A 22,048-nucleotide genomic window follows, 5' to 3' on the forward strand; every position below is an offset into this window, starting at 1 on the left:
TTACTTTGCACTCTCCTAGCAAGTCAGCTGTAGGAGCAAACTCCAAGACAACATGTTCGAAGAGGAGCCCGTGCAGCTCCACAATGCCACTTACCTGTTCCTTCCAAGTGCTTTCAACCATGGCTCTGCTCACTGCAAACTTTGGAGTTCCCAGGACTGGAGGCAACACATCCATGATGTTTTCAAAGCTTGGGCTCTGGGAACCAAAGCCCCCAAGAAACAAAGGGGTAAGGAGAGATTAGCATTCCAAGAGGATTCATTGCTTCAGCTCTCAAAGGTAGTTTTGAATATGGTGCTGAGGACCCTCAGGCTGATAGCCTTGGGGGTCCCGAGCACTCAGGCTGAGGCTACCTTCTCTGGGGCAGCTCACGACCAAGGCCTCTGTGACAACCATGACACCTTGTCTCAAATGAACACTGGACCAATACACAGCGCAGGACTTGAGACCTGATCCTCTGAATTGAACAGGGTGGTGCTTAAGGGGGCTGATCTGTGACTGGGGGAGCAGATAGTGACTCATCTTAATCTACTTAAATATGTCAGAACAGAGCTGGGCATAGGGACCTTGGAGGTTACCAATGTCTCCTTGAGGAATGGGGTGGTTCTGACTGCTCTGAAGATGGCAGCAGTGAGGCTTCTGTTGAAGAAATCTGGTTTAGATATCTTAGCCTGAGATGCGCTATCAGCTAGTCTTGAATGTGCCGGTCAACTCCAAGCAGTGCTGTTGATATTCACTGTCTGGATCAGACCTAGTTTGGGGGTGGAGATGGTAGAAGTCATTTACCCAGACAACCAAGGCTAACGAACTTGGGGTGTGGGTGGGGTGGGAGAGTGTGCGGCCCCATTATTCTAGACCCTCTTCTAGGCCAAGAGACCGGGGCTTTGGACCTGAAGCCAGCAATGATATTGATACTGGGTACAAAGCAAGGTGCAATGGTACTTGGAACTTCATCCACACAAAAACAGACCAGGAGAGTTGGTAAGAAAGTCCTTAAAAGGGCCAGCCCAAGAGTTATGCGCTCACCAAGAACTCCCTTCTTATTTTTTCGAAGAAGTTTCTATTTCTTCTTCCTACTCTCTTACTACCCATGTTACTGGCAGACTCACCACAACGCTATGCGGCTCAGGGTCCAAGTGGTCAGAAACCTGCCATTCCTTCATTGGATTGCTGCCTTCAGAAACCTTCAAAAGCAAAGGGACACACACCCATCATCAGCTTTGCACACTCCGACTGACTGGAAAGCAAACTAAAAAAAGTGAGGAGTGACTGACCCACAGCATTCTAAGGTGAATGCCTTGAATATTTTAACCCACAAAAATACACAAACCACCAATGCAGCAGCGAAAGTATCTGAGATACCAAATTGCTCCTCAAACCCTGCAAGATTTCTCCTAGGGGAATTTCTCTCTTGGTCATCCAACATCACATCCATGGCATTTGGGGCTGATGTGTTTACTATACCCCAAATGCTGCTCCTCTTTTAAAGATGATCTGAGAATTGGCTTTTACTGGGAAGCAGGCACTTTAAGCCCCCAATACCAGGAAACTATCCAAAAAGCAGGGTGGATAAAAATCAATATTTTTAAAAAATAAATAAAAAATTGGATTTTTTAAATTTAAATCAGATTTATAAAATAAAATGCTTTTGGAGGAAAAATCTTTCTACAGATAGTTTTCTATTTAAGTTACATTATAGTCCAAAGGATATTCATCAAGAAATAAGGATTTGTTTTAAGTTTTTCATGTGTGCTAAAACTCAGTCTAAGGTTTTTTTTAAAAAAATATCATTTAATCACATCAGTTAACAAACATGGATGAGTATGCTATAATGTTATTGATTTAGTTAAATAAATTGTTTAAATTGTTATTAAGGAAATGCTTATTTTTCTCCTTTCAATAAAGTACAGCAGAAAAGTTGTCCAAATATAAGCAGTTAACTTATTAAACCTCACAATAATTTCATAATTAGCTGTCAAAGCATTTCTAATAGTATAACCAAATCAGTAAGTTTTGATATAACTGTAAAAACTACTCTGATAATTTATTATTCCAAAATGAAATTTTCTGCTGGTTGTAAATATTAATATTATACCAGCAAAAATGAGTCTTTCTGTACAAAAAATGATTTAAATCAAGTCTTAATAACTAGTAATTTAAATCAAATTGATCCACCCTGCCAAATAGTAAGTACATACCTCATTGTCAAAGCTGGCACCAAGGGCACTAACATCCATATGCAGGTTCTTGAGAAGCCCACCTGTCCCACGAGGGCTCTGGACATGCAACAAGGAGCAGAGAAATGTTCAGCTGTGCATCCAAAGCCATACCTGAAGAACTGACACTGGGGACAAAGAAGGCAACAAGAGAGGGTCCCAATCTGCTCCCTCACCCTAACCACAAGCAATGTAGTGTAGGGATCTTTGGGGGAACCAGGGCTAGAGGAAGTAGAGTGTGGATTTGGATTTATATGAGCAAACTGGCCCCTTCTCAAGGCTGGTGAGCCTACAGGTACATGGGCATAATGAAGCCAGAGTCTGATTACTGCATCAAGAGTTGGGCCCTTCTGGGAAGGAAAGAATTTAAAACTGCAAGAATCGCCACTTATACAAAGATCTAGCTGTCCTGCTGCACGTTCCACTTAGAAGCATGCAGTAAAATAGGCATTGCACCAACTCTTGTTTCTTTCTGTGCAGGAAAGCCAAGAGACTTGAAATGGACAAGCATCATAGTTGAGTGGCAGATAATCTTCTTTGCATGAGGACTCGGGTTCAATCCCCAATGGAATTTCCAGTGGGGTACAGAACAATCCCCATTTGAAACCCTGGAGAGCTGCAAGTGATCAGTGCAGGCAGTACTGAGATAGATGATCTGACTTGGTATAAAGGCAGCTTTCTATGTTCCAGTGTGTCCACCATTTATCAGATCAGAAAGGAATACGCACAGCCCTCCATCCCCATCTCATACAGCAACTCTATTTATCAAGCACTACTACCTCATTGCTGCAATCTTCCTTTTCTGCCCCATTAGGAGTCAGCTGGTTTAAGGATGCTTCCTCTTCTTCATCCACAGATTGAAACAGACTTTTCTTGCAACTGCCAAGCTTTAAGAGACGAAAACATGCATACATCAGAAGGACATTAAGTAGATAATGCAAAGCAAAAGAGGCAAAAAGCCACACAAACAACTTTGCATGTTCATAAGCACACCAACACAAGCCAGATTTTAGTTGTTTACCATTGTGATAGTATGTGCTGGTGCCTTCGGTTCCATGGCACTTCTCCCATTTGTATTGTGTAAGTTGCAGGGTGCACTGACTGGAGCATCCACAAACCCACGTAATGGAGCAAGGCTCCCCAGGGGAGACTGGACAGGAGCTAGTATAGGTCCTGGAGACTGGAAGATTTCAGGGAGGGGGAAGACACAGTAACAAGGTAAGCAGAAGCTGTCTATGACTAGGCTAGAAGTTCAACAGCAGTCTGACATGGCTTCTTACATGCTCTTTCTCTACCTCACACCTCAATAACAGAACTGCTTTCCTGGATCACAACAGACTGAAGTTTGAAGTGTCAGCGTGAGCTGATCTCATTTTGGAGAGGGGACAACAACGCAAGCACACAAGTGTGTGGCTTGCATTAGCAGTGTTTCTCAAACCTGGGTCTCCAGCTGTTGTTGGACTACAATTCCCATCATCCCTGGCTAGCAGGACCAGTGACCATGGACGATGGGAGCTGCAGTCCGACAACAACTGGAGACCTAGGTTCTGTGTTAAGGTTTAAAAAACAAAACAAAAACCCACACCTGTCTGAAAAAACTGCAGTAAAGTTGTCCCTTGAAATAAGCTGATAATGAAACCTAACGGTCAAATCAGGTTGATTCACTCCAACGTCAAAAGCTCTTTCAGGAACTAATAAGCAATGCAACAGGGAGGCATCTATCTTCATTTCCACTTTAAAATGACTTATGCCCACGCAACACAGCCAGACTGTGCAGCATCTATTTATTTGCAGCATGTAAAGGGTTTGTCTACAAGCTTAGAGGAACCAGCAGTTGGCAAATGCTACAGATACCTTAAAAGGCTACATCTACCACCAGAGCCACTGGTTATGCCACCTGCAGAAGATGGCACCCTTGGCCACCACAAGATATTCAGTTCACTTCTGAAAGAACTGAAACAAAACGGCTAACCCTTCCACTTATTTATTCTGTAAGTTTATACCAGGCAGACAACTAAAAACACAGGAACATTTTTTTATTGAGGAGATTTATAATTCATCCTGTATTATGGTCAATCCCAGAGTAGAGTGCAACGTTAAAATACATGACACAAAACAAAGCAGAACAATCTGAAAAAATCAAACCACAACAACAGTAAATCAAATTTACATCACACCACTGTGAGAGTGACAAAAAACCAAACACACTTCTGAGCAAGATGCATAAAGTCCACCAATTAACTGTGAGGGGAGAAAGCTGCAGACCAGCCTGTGCTGCCTACCAATGCCATGCATGTGATTGGAAACTATAGGCACATGACTTCTTTCTGCCTATATGGCCAATGGGACTCGACTGGAGGAATTCCCACTACAAAAAGGGCCTGTCTTTATCAGTACAGGTTGGCTCCCCCAGAGGTGTTCAAATAAACACACTAGATAACACACTGGCCTTGTGGTGCATGAATGCAACTGGGTAGCCACAAGATTATTTGCAGGTGCTCCTCAGACACAATGACTAGGAATTATGTGGGAAACCCAAGGATGGGAAAAGGTGCAACCTTAAGACACCAGAGGAGATCTGGGTAAGCAGATTCCTTGCAATTCTACTCAACAACTGTCACACAAAAGCCATTAACCATTCCTTTCCCCATCCTAAACTTCCCATCAGATTTTATGAGAGACTATTATTGAGGATTATACTCAATGAAGTAGCACTAATGAGAATGTTCTGCCAGCAAAATGATTTCTCCTTGAGCAACAAAACCTTTGCAGGCTCTCTCCCTTCTGCTGTTCCCCAAAGCTGTTTTGGGGGTTCCCCACAACACTTCACAGCAGATTTGGGGATGGTGCAGGGGGAGGAGAGGAATGACCCCCCTCCCTGACAATTAAGTGAATTTATGTTGTTGAAAACTGCCCTAAATAAACTGTCTGTCTCCCTGGGCTCCTTTGAGAGGAACAGCAGGATAATATAAATGAATATTAATTTACTCAACTATTTCAGTTATCCTTCTTTTATAAATGGGATAGGTTTATCTCTTTATCCACAGTCTCCCACGGACTGGCAAGATGAGCAACAATTGAGTGTCAGTATTGGATCAATACCAGGGAATGATGTCTGATAATCTTTCCTTTCACCTTGCAGCGGCCTTAGTGAGACCAGGATCCAGATCTCCACACAGCCACAAAACATATTGGATTACTTCTGATCACTCTGTCTCAGCCTAACAACCTTGCAGTGTTGATGGAAAGACTAAAGGGAGTGGGGGCTCCATATGCAGCATCCTCACCTCCGCAGAAGAGCAGAGATACTATAAAATAAACATGTATAATCTAAACTGCCTACCTCTTCACCTCCATTTCCTCCTGGTGAAAGCTCAGGCCAGCTGTCTTTCTTTGCCAGTGTTCTGCTCTGCACTTGCTCTCCTTCTGCCTGCCTATTTTGAATGAAGAACACCTGACCCTCGACTGGACTCTGGAGTACCCCTGCCTTAAAGACTGCAGCTCCTGGCCTAGGCCTCGTCTCTGCTTCCGCAGCCCCTTCCTGAGGGATGTAAAGCTCCATGTTCAGGCCAGTGACAAACTCTTCAGAGCCACTTTGCTGTTGCTGGAGCGGTTCAGGTACAGCCAGCTCTGCTCCTCTGGACCTCTTCACCATATGGACCATATGCCGATAAAACTTCTGATCCTCTGTGTAGCACTCGCTTTCCGAATGGTCATTAGGGATGCTCTGAGGTTGGGTATGGGAAGCTTCCAGGAAAGTTCTTTTGGCAACAGCCAGAAGGCCCATGGGGCGGTCAGATCCATGAGTGCTCTGTAGGTCCCAGGAGAAGTTGTCAACTTCTCCCAAGATCTCAGAATCAAGATGGTCAGCCAAGCTGCTTGTCACGCTGCCGCCACCACCACCAGAGTGCAGCCGCTCACCATGTCTCCTTTCACTCCTGAGCTGAACTGACAAACCTGCAGCAGCCAGCAGAGGACTAGCTTCCCCACCTGTTCCAGTCCCTACTCCCAGCCCAAAGGTAGAAGTCTGCTGCTGGGTGCCCCCTCTTCCACTCATGCTGAGCTCTGTGGCATGGCACTGCTCTTGGAATTTCCTTCCCTTTCTGCTCTCCTTCACTTTAGAGAAAGGCCTCGGGTCATTCTGCAAAGAATGGATGTCACCTTCTTCCATGATGTTGGGCTCGTATGTCTCACCAGCCAACACAAGGGAAACAGCAGGAGGAGGAAACCGCTGAATTTCCCTTTCAATTGTATGCAATAATCCTCTATCCCGTCCTATGCAGCTGAAAGGCCCCATCACCCGCTCTCCGGGTGAAGAATCAGGTGACTGGCAGAGGCCACCTTCCTCCATGTAACTATTCTCTTGGTCCTTGCCTAGCTCTTCACCGTCGAAGAACAGGGTTCTCACCTTCGGTGTCTCCAGGGCCAGCACAGCCCCATCATCAGTGGGTTCCTTCAGTGCTTGGAAAAGTGGCACAGCAATCTTGGAGCCATCTAAATCAGGTTCTGAATCTGAAAAAACACAAGCAGCTGTACTTCTGATTTCTGCTGTCACATCTTGGCATGACTGATCTGGTTTGCTAGAAGATGAAGCTCTTCCAAGAATCTTCTCCACGTCTGCCAGGATCTGGCGAGTCCGTGGGGTTGACTTGGCTGGCAGAATAGGTTGCAGCTTACTAGGGACAGGACCCGAGTGCAGCCGGGGTGGGTCACTTGGATCAGGAGACATCCCTGAAGCCTTTCCTTTGCGGTTCTTCAGGAAGAGTTCATTCCTTGTCATGAAGCTGCCCTGCTGCTCCAGCTCAGGACTTGCGTGGCCTGATGACAGGGCAGGGGATGACACTCTATAAAAGGATGTTGAAGGAAGAATCCCTGGCTCTGACTGCGTCTCCTAAGCAGATAAAGGCCATTAAGCAGACTTACAGATTGGTATAATTTGTACAGGTGCCGGTCTTTCTCCCTAGGACAGAGTCTCCCAAGGAAGACAAGTTACATGTAGGAATACCCATGGCAGAATTCCCAATAATATGACTCTTCCTGCATATCCTCCCCCTGCACTTCTGCTGCCCCAAATGTGGTTGGTCTTCAGAGATCTTCACAGAAACCAGCTGTTCTTACTGACAGCCTAGCTGTTTCCAACCTGGGCTCCCCAATCAGCTGCAATGGCAAACTAGGATGGGGTGGAGATCACCACATGCAACTGCTACAGTGTGGATTATGGGAGAAAACATGCTGTAGTCAAATGTGACTTAACCCCTGAATGTTTGGCAGAAAACACAAAAAAATGAATAGGATCCTAAGTAAGTCTTGGCTAGCAGCTTTCTGATAGCCATATTCACTGAGCTGCACAAGGACAGAAACTTAAGAAAAAGGGGCCCTGTTGAGCCCTGAGCTCAAAAACCATTTATTTGCTCAGCTATGTTTGAAAAGATGTAGACAAAACAAGCCATATTTTGATTAGGGTGGGTGGCAGTGCTACCTTAGCAGCTGCCTTACAGCTGGCCTTGACTACTGACCCACACCTCCTGTGCTGAACTAGTGCCAGAAGTCTAGATGAAACTCAGCTTGCAGAGAGGGGGTTGCATAGGGCTAAAACAGATAGATTAAAAGACCTCCAGATTCCCAAACTATCCCTGTACCTTTGATCTCTATGCTGACCTCTCTATCAGTTAAGACTTATATGTCTTAGGCTGCATCCTCCTCCCAACTTCCATCTCTTTCTCACAACCTCAAGATGAGAGGGTCATCTTGGAAATGTCCTCTGAAAACAAAGGAGCAAGCATAGCTACCTTTGCCTTCTCTAGATTAGATAGTTAGCTTAGAACAAGAAGCATTTTGATCTAAGTTATGTACCTCCTATAAGACACAGCTTTGTTATTTTCTTACTTTAGAAGTAACTCGCTGTGTGTGATTGCAACAGGTAAAGTCTACTCTCTAGCCAAATTCACAAGCCACACACTGCACAGCAATAGTCCAAGCAACTAGTACCCGGGTTCAAATCCTCATTCAGCCAAGAAGCTCACTGTGTGACCTTGGGACAGTTAATTTATCTCAGCCTAATCTACCATGTGGGGCTGCAGCGAGGGTAAAGGGGAGGCAGAGGTTGTGTCTACACCATCTTGAGCTCCTTTAAGGAAGAGTGGGAAAAAATTAATAATGACACTTAAAGACTAAATCCCTCTTCTTGTGCTGAAATAAGGTGGCCCTCTTTTAACTTGGACAGGCACCAATTACAGAGAAAAGATACAGGGGTGGGAGAGAAGCAGGAACAGCAGGAAACATGCAAGAAGTCTGCATTTCCTCTAACACCCAGTTCCATCCGGCCCTGTATCCAACTAAGGTACTCACAACTGGATGTTTCAGCAGGTCTTTCTCTTTTTTCTCTTTCTTCTCTTTCTTCTCCTTTTTCTTCTTCTTCTCTTTCTTCTTGAGACCTCCCTGATCCAGGAGCTTCTCCCTCTCCTGGATCACAAGCTGTCGGTAGCGCTCATCACATGGATGTTCCCACGTTGACTGACCATTGGCAAAGTTGAAGTAATAGATGTCCCCTGTGATATCTTGGCTGAAGATGGACATGGAATCTAAGCAGCCGCATATACATGCATACATGTGTGTGCACGCATACATATACACAGGCTCAAGAATATCCTTGCCTTCCTAATCTGAAGGGACTTCCAAGGTCCCCCAAACCCACTAATAGTTTGGAAGCATCCCTTCCTATGTGAGAGGCAAGTGAAATGGTAAGAAAAGCTAGATGTGAACAGTTGCCTTTGAGCCTCCCAGTGTAATGGTTATTCTTCCCAAGGAAGAATATGTGATTTGATTACACTTTCCCCCACAGTTATCAGGAAGGTATAAAGCAGCTAGTACAGTGTTTGGAAGGATTATGCTCTAGAAATGTAGCCAGAAAACAGCTCATGGCTTAGGGTAATCAGTACAGCCCATATTGGAGAAATTTGAGCATCATCCCTTCCCAACACCTACCTGAGCCACCACCCAGATGCACATTATATAAACATATCACAACTGTAGAAACTCAGCTTTGATTCCCAGTTAGCCTGTGTGTGGTCTGTGAGTGAAATCGGGTCTACACAAAGCAGAACAACTAAACAGAAAGGTAATCTGTACTTCAAACAGCAGGGAGGGGTGATTGTTGTTATTGGTTTTTTTTTATAAAAAAGACATACCAAAGGAAGGAAACAAGCTAAGTTTTAACCTTGCGCTGTGGTGCACATACACTATCTGCACATACACTATTTTTATACACTCACAGATTGTGGGCTTTGGGGGGTCTTTATGCCACAGAGATACAGATGAACATGAACAAAAATGACAACCTCCTCCCATGTTCTGCCACCTCATTCTGCAACATATACAGGCTGGGCCTTAATTCCACTGCTGAAATAAATATTGCTCCTCACCATTCCAAGCCTAACATTAGCTTGGATCAAGTCACAACTGCTTTAGCAGGCTCTGTGGAGTGTGAGATGAGTGGAGTGTGGGAGGTGGGTGGGGGAGAGAGCAGCATAGGGATGGATGGCCCAACGGGCAGCTCTGTCTTACCAAGGTTTCCATTCAGCGGGCAAAGGGGCCACAATGCCTTCTCGGGCCAGCCACATCAGCTCTGGCTCGACCTCCGGGTCGATCCCAATCACTCGAGCAAACTCATTGATTTCTGCGGATGAGAAAAGAAGCATCAGGCCGGCCAGGCTGACAGCCGTCCTCAGGAGCCACCTAGGGCCACCCTCCTCCATCACCACCTGGAGAGGCGTCATCCTGCTCCTGTCTGGAGCCACAGGCCCCTCTCCAGGTGCTCTGCTCTCCTTCATGGCCCCCCCTGAGGGTAAAACTGCTGGTGCTCTCGCTCACCTTGCTCGCTGGGGATGTAGGTTTCATCGTAGTCCTCTTCCAGAATGAGCTGGTCGCCGATCCGTATTGCAGGCCCAGCCATGGCCATCCCCGGAGCGGAGTCTGCTTACACCTGCAAGGCACCACCCGGGAAGGAAGGAAGACGCCGTCTGCCAGCGCAAGGAACGCGGGCAAGCGGGCCACCCTCCCACCGAGCCCACTAGTCAGGGAGCGGCCCTGCCTCCCGCCATAGCGAGGCACCGGGCCGCCCCCTCCTGCCCACCCTCAGCCTCATCCTCGCTGCCTGCTTGGGGGCCCTCATGGCCGGGCTGCCCAGGAACGAAAAGCGGGCAGAGGCGAGCTCCTTCGCTCGCGCCGCGGACGGAGAAGAGCCGCCCACGGGAGCGGCCCTGCAGCGCCTTCCCCGCCCCACGAAGCGCCCTCCGCCTGCCGGCCCCCGCCGCGTCCCCCCTCCTCACCCCGCTCCGGTGCGGGGCCTCAGCGCGAACGCCGGGCCCAGGCAACCAGGCGCGCGGCTCTGCAGTTGCCATGGCTACCCAAGGCAGTTGCACCGCGCCGGCCCGGCCGGATTCACTTCCGGCATCCAACCTTGGCAACAAGGCCGCCCGGCGCTCCATTGGCCGAAAAGGAGCATGGGAAGGGCCGCCGATCCCTGCAGGGCCTTGTGGGAGTTGTAGTCTTTGGGGCCAGCAAAGCAACGCCGCGAGACGTCAGAGAGAGAGATGGAGGAAAGCTGTTCCTCCACCACGGAGGGAAATCTGATTCAGGGCTAATTAGGTGCCTCCGTTCTTCCGAGCTGATTCAAGGTTTGTAGTAATTGCAGCTGCGGCCTACCCGGCTAATTAGCGTCAGCCGAGAGATCACAAGAGGCACCTATTACTTCTGCTTGGTACAGAGACTTGTGGCACAGCAGCAGCAGCAGCAGCAGCGCCGGGTCGTAATTAAAAACAAACCCTAAGGCTAATTAGGCTCATTAGCCCGCCCCCTCATTAGAGTGCCTAATGAGACCCGCCCCATTTCTATTTTAAGCACCTGCAGTCTGGTTCCATCCCGATTCAAAGTGGTACATGCCCGGTTTGTCGCAAAATATTCCACGCTCCTGAAACTAATAATAATAATAATAATAATAATAATAATAATAATAATAATAATAATATATTTATACCCTGACCATCCGGCTGGGGTTTTCCCAGCCACTCTGGGCGGCTTCCAACTAAAGATTAAAAATACATTAAAACATTAGTCATTTGAAACTTCCCTAAACAATGGCTCTCAAAGGGTGTGGCAGGAGAAGACGGCCCTCTCTTTCTTCTCTTATTCCTTGTTTCTCTCCTCACCCCTGCCTACTCTCTACTTCCCAGAGGTGCCAACTGGAATAAAATATTGCGGGGACCCAGGTAAGCCCCTGCATAATTGATCACATGGCACTGTGCACACACTCCACTTGAATGGCAGTGCCCATCAACTTGGAGGGGGTGGTCCAGCTCCCTTAAATATTTTATTGGGGAGCCGAAGCCCCCTTGGCCCCTAGGAATTGGCTCCTATGCTACTTCCCTTCTGTTCCCCCTGGATCTTCTCTTCCCTCACCCTCCGAGCCCCTATAACTTAGGTCCAGGGCTGGGCAGTCAGTAGCCCTCAAGATGTGATGGGTCTCTGACTTCCAGCATGGGTGATGGTGATGGCAGCTGTGGTTCAACAACACTTGGACAAGGGTCACAGGCTACCCCCATCACCGTAGTGAAGGCAAAGCCTGTGCAGTTGGGTTGACTGCCCTGCCTGCCACATGCTGCTTTCATTTCTCCCTTCCTCTGCTGTCTCACGGTATGTTGCTGGCCTCTCATAACTTCTCTTTGCAAAATGCCCTACACAGAGATGGTGCTACATAAATAAAAAGAGGAGGGTTGGATGGAGTTAGGCTAAGGTTAACATTCAGAGTCACTCTGCATACACCTTGGGGTTTAAGTGTTGGGTGTCTTGGGCTCTGCTGCACACTCTGGCAGTGGAACCGCTGATGAACAAATGCTCTGCCTGAGTGCAGAAGGCAGCTGCTACTCTCTTCTCCACAGATGGCTTCTTTTTACCTCCTTCTCTCATTCCTTCAATCTTTCTGAGGGCCTTCTGGCGGTTCCCTCATTGCGAGAAGCAAAGCTACAGAGAACCAGGCAGAAGGCCTTCTCGGTAGTGGTGCCCGCCCTGTGGAACGCCCTCCCATCAGATGTCAAAGAGATAAACAACTACCTGACATTTAGAAGACATCTGAAGGCAGCCCTGTTTAGGGAAGCTTTTAATGTGTGACATTTTAATGTATTTTTAATCTTTGTTGGAAGCCGCCCAGAGTGGCTGGGGAAACCCAGACAGATGGGTGGGGTACAAATAAATTATTATTATTATTATTATTATTATTATTATTATTATTATTATTATTTCTCTCTGACCTTCAACCCTCAGAATCCTCTCCATTGCTCTCAGACTTACAACAGTCCCTGAGGGCCAAAGAGAGCATCCCACAAAGAGATACAGTGCACAAGGTTGCAGAAGCTTATATATTATGAGTCACAAACATGCAGGCTATGGATTTGGCAAAGGGGGGGGCACGGTTTCATTATAAGAGGACAATGAACACCTTAGAATCACTTATTTCTTATTATTTAGTTATTTAAAAATTGGATACCGTCCTATACCAACAAGTCTCAGGGCAGTTCACAGGATAAAATCACGATATAAAACCACACAATACATAATCAAAACGAAAACAAGAACGTCTGGCATCTGTCACGTGGCTTGTACTTATCAAATGCACCTGTGCAAAAGAAGCTTTCAGCTGAAATACAGGCAATTTGTGGAACCAGGTATTTCCCTGTGCTATTTTGGGTTGTAACATCTCATCGGTTGCTCTAAACCTGTTGGTAAGAGGCTGCAGTTATACTATTATGCCACCAAATGGCAGCAGTGAGTAAACAGAAGCTTTAGTTATACTTGATTTCTCACTCTTATTTTCCCAGTCTTAAGTTTTCGCCACCTATCCCCAACAATTTGCATTTCATTAAAGAGTCCTCATGAATTCTCACCAGCATTTTAGTGCATATATATTCTAATATACACATTTTATATGCAGTTTTCCCAGGGCTGTTTTGTAAGAACCTTCACCCTAATATAATGCAATTTAGTATGTTATTTTCACTGATGAATACATTTTAATGCATACTTCCCCTTAATATACACACTTTCGTCTGTCTGTTTTGGTTAGAGAGAACTGCAGATTTCAGAGGGTGGCTGGGTTTCAGTTCCCATATAGTTTCTGCAGTGCCTCTTTTCTAGAAAAATAGGTGCCAGTACTCACCATGAAGTTGTTACAGTAAATGCCACACTTTTTAACAACAAAAAGAGGTGCTGGTACTGTGTACCCTTGAGTACCCCCTGAAAAAAGCACCGAGTTTCCAGAAGTGCAAATGAGACAGGTTCACATTAAAATGGGAACTAAACCAAATTTCTCCCCCATCCTTACCACTGAGAAGTCATGTGCTGCAGAGTCATGGCTTCTTGGCATCTGTTGAAATACTCATGCCAGAAGAATTCCATCTGGAGGATATAGTTTTGCTGGTACCAAGGAGAATTTGAGAAAGGGATGCAATCACCTATATATGTGTTTGAATTTCTGGTGAGTGGAATGGTGATGGCCACATCAAGCTGATTGCTCCCATCTTCACCCAGCATAACCTCTGCCATTTCCCCATGCTTGCCCCCCCACCCAACCAGCAGCAGAGCAAGCCGATCGGGTTCCTGGGGTGGCGCGTGTGCCCAGGGGCAGGGCAAACCACCTGTGGGGCGGGGCCAGGCGGGGCAGGACACTCTGTGAGGCCTCTGAAGAATCTGCCTGTCTCCTTCCGGCTGCCCTACAGCTGAGAGGGAGGCGGTGGGCGGACCGTTTAGGGCAGTGCGGAGCCTGCGGGCACCCAAGCCACCATGTCACTCCCAGGAGAGACATGTGGCTCGGGCATGCTGCATGCCCCCCGGTGAGTGCCGCCCGGCATTTTGTCACACCCCAGTGGTGACACCTGGGGCTGCCCGTCCCCACCACACACCCCTTCCTCTGCCCCTGCCCCCAACCACTTTAATTGTGCTCGCACCCCTCATCTACCATCTCTCTCTGCTCCAAAAAACATAACTTGGCATTGATGGCAGAGGCAACGAAGGCAGCAGCAGGGTGGAAAATATATGGGAACGCAGAAACAATATGGGAACTGAAACCCAGCCACCATTTGAAATCAGCAGTACTCTCTAACCAAAACAGACAGACGAAAGTGTGTATACTAGGGCAAAATGTGCATTAAAATGTATTCATCAGTGAAAATAACATACTGAATTACAGGTGGGCATTCCCAGTCCCCAGCAGAATCCCTAATGTGAATCTGACACTTCCAGCACCCTCTACGGCCTCTTTCCTCTCAATGAATCAGTAATTATGCAGTTGGAAGCAGCAGAAGGCAGGGACAAGGTAGTGAGGAAGCAGTGATGATGGATGCACCTGGTCAGAGGAGGCGGCTATGGTAACAGGTGCATGAATATTCAACAGGAGAGTATTCAACAGAGAAGCATTCGAGTGGTTGACTGTAGAGGCTGCTCCATTAGGGCAAACGGGGCATTGGCCCAACAAGCTCAGGCAGCTCCCACTTTCCTGGTTTTGTTCTTACAACCAACCCAGGGGCTGGCACTGCCTATCAGCTTCCCCGTTCTTATTGTGAGTGTTGCCCTTGTAGACTTCAGCAGAAAGGAGGATGGGGATAAAACTAGAATTAGTTGTCTTTGCCTCTCACCATGCACAAACAATGGGCACCAGCTGGCACTGGTGTTTGATGAAACACCAGTGTTTGATTGCTCAAATGAGCACCCATTCCCCGCTGTCATTTATGCATTCCTCATCACCACCCTAGGCTGCCAAGGGCTTCTTCCTAGAGTGCATGTGCTTTAAAGCTATACACCTAATCGTTTTTTATTTGAAGTTTACATCTACAAGTGTGAATGTGACAAAAGAGGTGTTTGAAAACATGTTTCTCAAAATAAAATGCGATGCCATTCATGCAATCAACACTTAAAAAAAAAGTTAATTGCAGGCAAAGTGGTGGGAGATAGGCAGGCTTGTGGTTCTGATCCAGATTCCCCACCCCTTCACTTTTGAAAGCAATTCACACAGTGCAGTGGTGGCATCACACCTAATTTGGCCCATGCTCCCGACACACAAGCTCTCCAGAGGGATATTCATATGGTTTCTTGACTCTCATTCAACATAACAACTTCCAAAGTGCAATGAGTGCTGAGTAGTCATTAAAATATTTCACTGATGGGAAGTAAGTTTATTGATGAAACCAACTGGATCCAGGGGGCCATTGTAGCAATTGTTTTCCCTGCCTAAGTCTACTGCCGTTTCCTCTTTCTGTAGGGTTGGCTTTCCAGAAGTTATTAGTCAACTCTCCTCATCCCCAGCCAGCAAAATCAATAGACAAGGATGATGGGTGTTGTCATCCAGCAATATCTAGAGGGCCGCAGTGGGTCAACCGCACTGGTTCTATTGAATCATCTGTGAGTCATTAAAAAGAAAGAGTCCAGCATGGCAGGGCAGGGAGAGATACTGGACTGAGCGTATAAGGATTGGAGATGTCTTTTAAAGGAGCCTATACGAAAAGATTTTAAGGAAACTGGTCATCACTCACAAGGCTACAGTAGAAAGAAAGTTCTTTCCTCCAAAAACACAGTGAATATTGATGTCAAATATTGGCTGGATAGTTTATTAATAACTTGAATATACAAAACTGCATTTGATATTCAGTTATATTTAATTTAAATATTGGCTATTTGGCAGTGCTTGACATGCAACAGGTATTGGACAGTATTTGAAACTAACATTCAAGATTTGACCATAGTTGTCTGTTGACATGCAATGGTGTTTAGTATCTGATATATTCAGTGACTTGAGTTGGCATTCAATTTCTGATATATTTGACGGCATGCAATATATTTAATAACTAATGGTGGAAAATTTGTGGAGCGTTCTTATATGGGTGATTTTATAAGCTTGCTTGGAAGAAGAAGAGCAATTTAGACGATGATGACGATGATGATATTGACCTCCAATGTAATAGTAGTAGTAGTTGTAGTATTTATACCCTGTCCATCTGGCTGGGTTTCCCCAGCCACTCTGGATGGCTTACAGCATATATAAAACATAGTAAAATGTCAAATGTTAAAAACTTCCTGTTACAGGGCTGCCTTCAGATGTCTTCTAAAAGTTATGTAGTCATTTATCTCCTTGGCATCTGAAGGGAGGGCATTCCACAGCGAAGGTACCATTACCCAGAAGGCCTTCTGCCTGGTTCCCTGTAACTTTGCTTCTTGCAGTGAGGGAACCAGCAGAAGACCCTTGGAGGAGGACCTCAGTGATGGGGGTGAAGACGCTTCTTCAGGTATACTGGGCCGAGGCCATTTGGGGCTTTAAAGGTCTGCACCAACACTTTGAATTGTGCTTGAAAACGTACTGGGAGCCAGTGAAGATCCTTTAGGACTGGTGTTAAATGGTCCTGGCGGCCGCTCCCAGTCACCTGTCTAGCTGCCGCATTCTGGATTAGTTGAATTTTCCGAGTCACCTTCAAAGGTAGCCCCACGTAGAATGCATTGCAGTAGTCCAAGCGGGAGATAACTAGAGCATGCACCACTCTGGCGAGTCGGTCTGCAGACAGGTAGGGTCTCAGCCAGTGTACTAGATGGAGCTGGTAGACAGCTGCCCTAGACACAATGTAGCATTGAGTTAAATTAACTAAGTGGTATATTTGTTCCACTGCTGAAATATTTTGCACCAGTGGAATATACCGCATTGGCCCGAATATAAGCCTCACTCTTTCTCCAAATTCCGACTGTGAAAAGTTAAAGTGTGGCTTAAATTTGCAACCTTACAAAAATTGGCTTTTACGATATTGCTGCTGAAACAGTAAAACGGAATGGGTGTGAGTGCCTGCGGAATTTTAAGGGAGCGGCTTATATTTGGGTATTGTCTTTTTTTCTCCCTCCCCTCCCTTGAATTTTAAAGGTGTGGCTTATATTCAGGCCAGTACGGTAGTTGTACAAGAGAACGCATAAGCAAATTGCTGGTAACTTTGTTCATGAGTTTCAACTACTAGGGCAACTGTTGCATTGGATTTCTGTGTTGCTCATCATTAAATAATAATAATTTTTATTTATATCCCGCCCTCCCCAGCCGAGGCCGGGCTCAGAGTGGCTAACAACAGTAAAATGATAAAACATTCTAAAATCATTCCATTATAAAATTAATTCAAATCAGATTAATGGCAACCATTGGGCTAGAGTTCTGTGAGGATTGCCAAAGGAGGGAGTCAGGCTTTGCCCTGGCCAAAGGCCTGGTGGAACAGCTCTGTCTTGCAGGCCCTGCGGAAAGATGTCAAGTCCCGCAGGGTGCTAGTCTCTTGTGGCAGAGCATTCCACCAGATTGGAGCCACAGCCGAAAAAGCCCTGGCTCTGGTTGAGGCCAGCCTAAACTCTCTGTGGCCTGGGACCTTCAAGATGTTTTTGTTTGAAGACCGTAAGTTCCTCTGTGGGACATACCAGGAGAGGCGGTCCCGTAGGACTCTCATATAACTCCCCCAAGCATGAGATCCCTTGCTAGCGGACAGAGAATGCTGAATACAATCCAGTGATGATGTTGGTTGGTGCGAACGAGGGAGCATTTCCACTACAAAAAGGATAATCATGAGTCAACTCTTTAAGTATTTTGTTTAAATGTTTTCCTCCTAGTTCCAGAGGGTTAAAGGTTCCATCTCTAAGTGCAGAGAATCCAAAACCTAATGTAGCAGCTGCATTTACTGCTCTGACAGTTAATACTTTTGACAGGAAGAAGGCCATCTGGGTTTAAATACACGCAGAACGTTTTCAGGCGGAATTGAAGAGAAAGATTTCATGTAGCGGCCAAGTTTGTGTAAAACCACACGGGAAAATACAAGAAAGCCAGGGCTTCAGTCCACCAGGGGACGCCGTTATGAATGAACCTAGCTATTAAAACAACACAATTTAAAATAACCCAAGCATTCTGTTCGGAGAACTCAGTTGATCCAGCAGGCAAAATGATTATTAACAATGATAAGCACAGGTAAAGAGAACTGGATGGGGGAACTGAAGCAGGCTATTCCCAAGGAAAACATAGAGGATGTTACTCCTATCCTGACAAAGGAAGAAAAAGAAAATAACTGTTTTTTAAAAGACTAAATGGAATCAACTCTTGTTGAAAACTATAGTGGATTGTAGCATTTTCTCAAAGCATATTCTAGGCTTAAAACAAGCAGAAGACCAATAAATTGTAAACCCAGTAGCAGATGGCATTGGGGGGGGGGCGGCGGCACTTACCTGACCTCCCAACACCTGACTCTCTGCTGTACCATGACATAAAAGCATGGGAAATATGTCGCTTGATGAGTTTTCCCTGCACTCGAAGCCCACCTAGTTGCTTCAGCAAAGGTTAAGAGGCCAAGGTGACCTTCAATTTTTGGGCTGCTTTTCTTTCCCCTAAGCTGTCCATATGCAATCACCTTTCCTCCCCCTTCATCTTCAAAGTGAACTTAGAATGGTATGTGCCAACTCATCAGTCGACCTCTGTTCAAAGGTGTCTCCTTTACAAGCCTTTGTGGTCAGCCCTTCAGATACCAGGCCTCCTTGCCTTTCCTTTTATTGTGAGGCCAGCTCCAGATAAGATTACACCCCCCCCTTCAGATATACGTATCCATGTGCATTATAAATATATATTGTGCTTTATTGTTCTTCAAAGAGATTTGGAAGACAAGATCTAAGCTCTTGCACAGGAAAAATCATGAACTGCAGGAACAAAGGAGCCCTGTGCCTCATAAATGAAAGGCATTAAAAGAGAAAGGTTTGATCTTCTTTCAGCTTGCAGTCCTCTCATAAACTCCCATGCTGAAGGTTGATGTTGAATCCTAGAGGTTACAACATGTTGGGTTTCCCGAAGGGAAAAGCATGCTTGAATCTGGAGAACATGTATTTCCAAAAGTATGATGGAGACTCTTTGAGTTTTCAGTACAATATTACTATTGTTTATTCAATTATTGTCCTGGCATTCCTCCCAAAGGAGCCCAGCGAAACAAACACATCAATACAAATACATTTTTTAAAAAATTAAAAGCTGTTAAAAACATTCGTCCAGTGATTGCCTGTTGTCAGGATCTGTCTGCTCTGCCAGTGAAACAGTCCAACCCAAATTAAGTTGTTTTAAGTGCCATTGATGTCTTTTAATTGGTAAAGAAGCATTAATATGCACACTTGTGTATTTCCCTTTTTATTTTGTTGGTGGATGGACACTTCTGAGTATTAGTGACAGTATTTAGCATTGTTGCTGAAGCTGTGACAAATCCCCAATAGCGAATGATGAGTGACAAAGGGCTAAGCAGAGGTCTTCAAGTACCCAGCATGCAAGGGGACCACTGTGATGTATTTTAGTATTTCACTTGCAGTTCTGAAATGCAAGGAAGTCACAGGTCGGCAAGTAACAAAATCCAATTCCTTACAACCATATGAAGCCATTTCCATCTCTGCTTGCCATCCCTTTGTTGCTCAGCCAACCTATAATGTCCCACAGAGTGTGCCCCAAGCGTGATAGCCTTCAGTGGGCTAATTTTTCTAAGTGGTAAGCTGATATTTCTGTATAAAAAGAACATCTGCAGGGGAACCGCCATTAAGTGTTGCTGAATTATGGTTCCAGCTTATGCATCACTTGAGTGCTACAATCACCTTAATGTTTTCCCCTCTTTCCTTTCTTAATGAAGTTTTGACTAATTGCTTCCGTATGATTGGCACCCCAGGAGACTGACAGCAAAGCAGTAAACCTTTTGGCATCATATTTTACTTTTAAAAAACAAACAAATTAGAGAGTGGCAGCTGCTCGTGGAGAGGGTGGGAGGAGTAGGTGAGAAGGGTTAGTGGATGAGGGTTAGAGAAAACTACTTTTTTCTTTAGTAGATTTACAAAAAAGCAAAACACACACCAATATATAAATTTTAGAGAGCGGCAAGATTGGATGTGACTGCACAAAGCAGGGTTCCCCCTTTCTGCTCCTCCTTTCTTTCCGCCCAGGGTGGCTCTGTGCTCAGAGCCAGTGTGACACACAGGGCTGGGCCTTGGCGCCACAGCCTCTCCTCCTCCTCCTTGCTTGCTCTCCAGCAGCTGCTGCGAGCTACGCAAGGAGGAGGCCATGGGATGCTCTCTCGCAGCCACCACTGATGCTTAGAACAAGCACCTGCTCTTCCTCCTCCCTGAGCTCAGCATTGGCAGGGGAAATAGGGACATTCCAAGATCAAATCAGAAACCAGGATGGCTTTTGTAATTCTGGGGCTGTCTCTGGAAAAGTGGGACATTTGGAGGGGATGCTTACCTGGACCAAGCTTTCTGCCTGCAGTCCAAACATCTCTCCTGTTGATTGTGGCCATGTGCAAGGAAACACTGCAGCTTTTAAGGTCATCGGCAGCCTGATATCCTCACACAGTCCCATTGGTACAAGGTGCCAGATTAATGGACCTGTAACCTGTGCCATCGTGCTGGAACAGCCATTGGTACAACCAGCCCACCAGGTACTATAATTGCTGAAGTAGGGAAAGCAGGCCTTGAAACTGTATAAGATCTGGGACATAATTAATGTCATAACAGTCACTGGGATAAAGGAACCAGCAAGTAGAAAAGGGAGGTTTTTTCCCCACCCCCAAAAACTTGATTTTAAAAAAACCTTTTCTGGGGAAGGGGGATATTATTCAGAAGAGCTTAGCTGCCATCTAGTGGAATATCTATGCAATATAATGATGTTCAATGTAGGATATTTTAACAGACATTAAATGAACAAAACTCTAACCATGCTGGCCAGGATCTCTCCTCCTCCTCTTCTTCTTTTGAATTTTATTTATAAATTTCAAAAAATCACAAATTTAGTACCAAACACATACTTCCAATTAATATTCAATTACCATTTGACTTCTCCTCTATGGTTTCCCCATTTCTAATATTGCTGCATATTAGGGCATATTTTATGCCTTGTCCTTTCTGTTTATTTCCAAATATATACTTTACTGCTGTTTTTCATTCAAACCCTACTTGTGTTTTTACATGTTTACAATGACTCTTTAAATATTCTACAAAAAGTTTCCAGTCCTCCTTAAAACCTGCCTCTTCTTGGTCTCTAATTTTCAGTTAGATTTGCCAATTTGGCATATTCTGTCAATTTAACTGCCACTCTTCTTTTGTAGGTATAGCCTTGTCTCCCTATTCTTGTGCATGTAATACCCTCACTGCCATCGTTCATGCTGGCCAGGATCTCATCTTGGTGCCTTCAGAGTTTTCAAACTGCAAGTTTAACTGTTGTGATATCTGTGGGTGTTTGATGGTTTTTCCTTGTCAAAACTTACAGGTTGAGGCCAGATAGCCAGTTTCACCAGCTGCCTTGACTCAAAGGAGAGAAATTCTGAAACCATAGTAAATAATGATTTAGAGGACATACATAAAGGTAAAGGGACCCCTGACCATTAGGTCCAGTCATGACCGACTCTGGGGTTGCGGCGCTCATCTCGCTTTATTGGCTGAGGGAGCCGGCGTACAGCTTCCGGGTCATGTGGCCAGCATGACTAAGCCGCTTCTGGCGAACCAGAGCAGCGCACGGAAACACCGTTTACCTTCCTGCTAGAGCGGCACCTATTTATCTACTTGCACTATGACTTGCTTTCGAACTGCTAGGTTGGCAGGAGCAGGGACAGAGCAACGGGAGCTCACCCCGTTGTGGGGATTCGAACCGCCGACCTTCTGATCGGCAAGTCCTAAGCTCTGTGGTTTAACCCACAGCGCCACCCGCAGCCCAGAGGACATACATAGTGACATGCTAATTATGGTAATAATTCTCATTAAACTCATCCCT

At 45.7% G+C, this 22,048-nt stretch overlaps 1 protein-coding gene across 4 annotated transcripts in view; it reads right to left on the reverse strand.

Moving 5' to 3' along the window:
* CEP164 (centrosomal protein 164) overlaps positions 1-10,675 on the reverse strand; it is a 36,644-nt gene extending 25,969 nt beyond the window's left edge. For 2 of the 4 annotated variants that reach the window (XM_082200207.1, XM_082200205.1), the window contains exons 1-10: positions 10,542-10,675; positions 10,084-10,195; positions 9,778-9,889; positions 8,563-8,776; positions 5,558-7,105; positions 3,236-3,394; positions 2,994-3,101; positions 2,197-2,274; positions 1,108-1,182; positions 95-196 (exon numbers count right to left, since the gene is read on the reverse strand). In XM_082200207.1, the coding sequence (XP_082056333.1) occupies positions 95-196; positions 1,108-1,182; positions 2,197-2,274; positions 2,994-3,101; positions 3,236-3,394; positions 5,558-7,105; positions 8,563-8,776; positions 9,778-9,889; positions 10,084-10,171 (2,484 nt within the window). In that variant the 5' untranslated portion in view covers positions 10,172-10,195; positions 10,542-10,675. Of the gene's footprint in view, positions 1-94; positions 197-1,107; positions 1,183-2,196; positions 2,275-2,993; positions 3,102-3,235; positions 3,395-5,557; positions 7,106-8,562; positions 8,777-9,777; positions 9,890-10,083; positions 10,490-10,541 lie in introns of those variants that run through there. The other 2 variants (XM_082200208.1, XM_082200206.1) reach the window with 2 other exon arrangements.
* Positions 10,676-22,048: the final 11,373 nt, after the last annotated feature.

Source organism: Podarcis vaucheri (assembly GCF_965113315.1).
Source record: "Podarcis vaucheri genome assembly, chromosome: 15".
Taxonomy (NCBI): Eukaryota; Metazoa; Chordata; class Lepidosauria; order Squamata; family Lacertidae; genus Podarcis; species Podarcis vaucheri.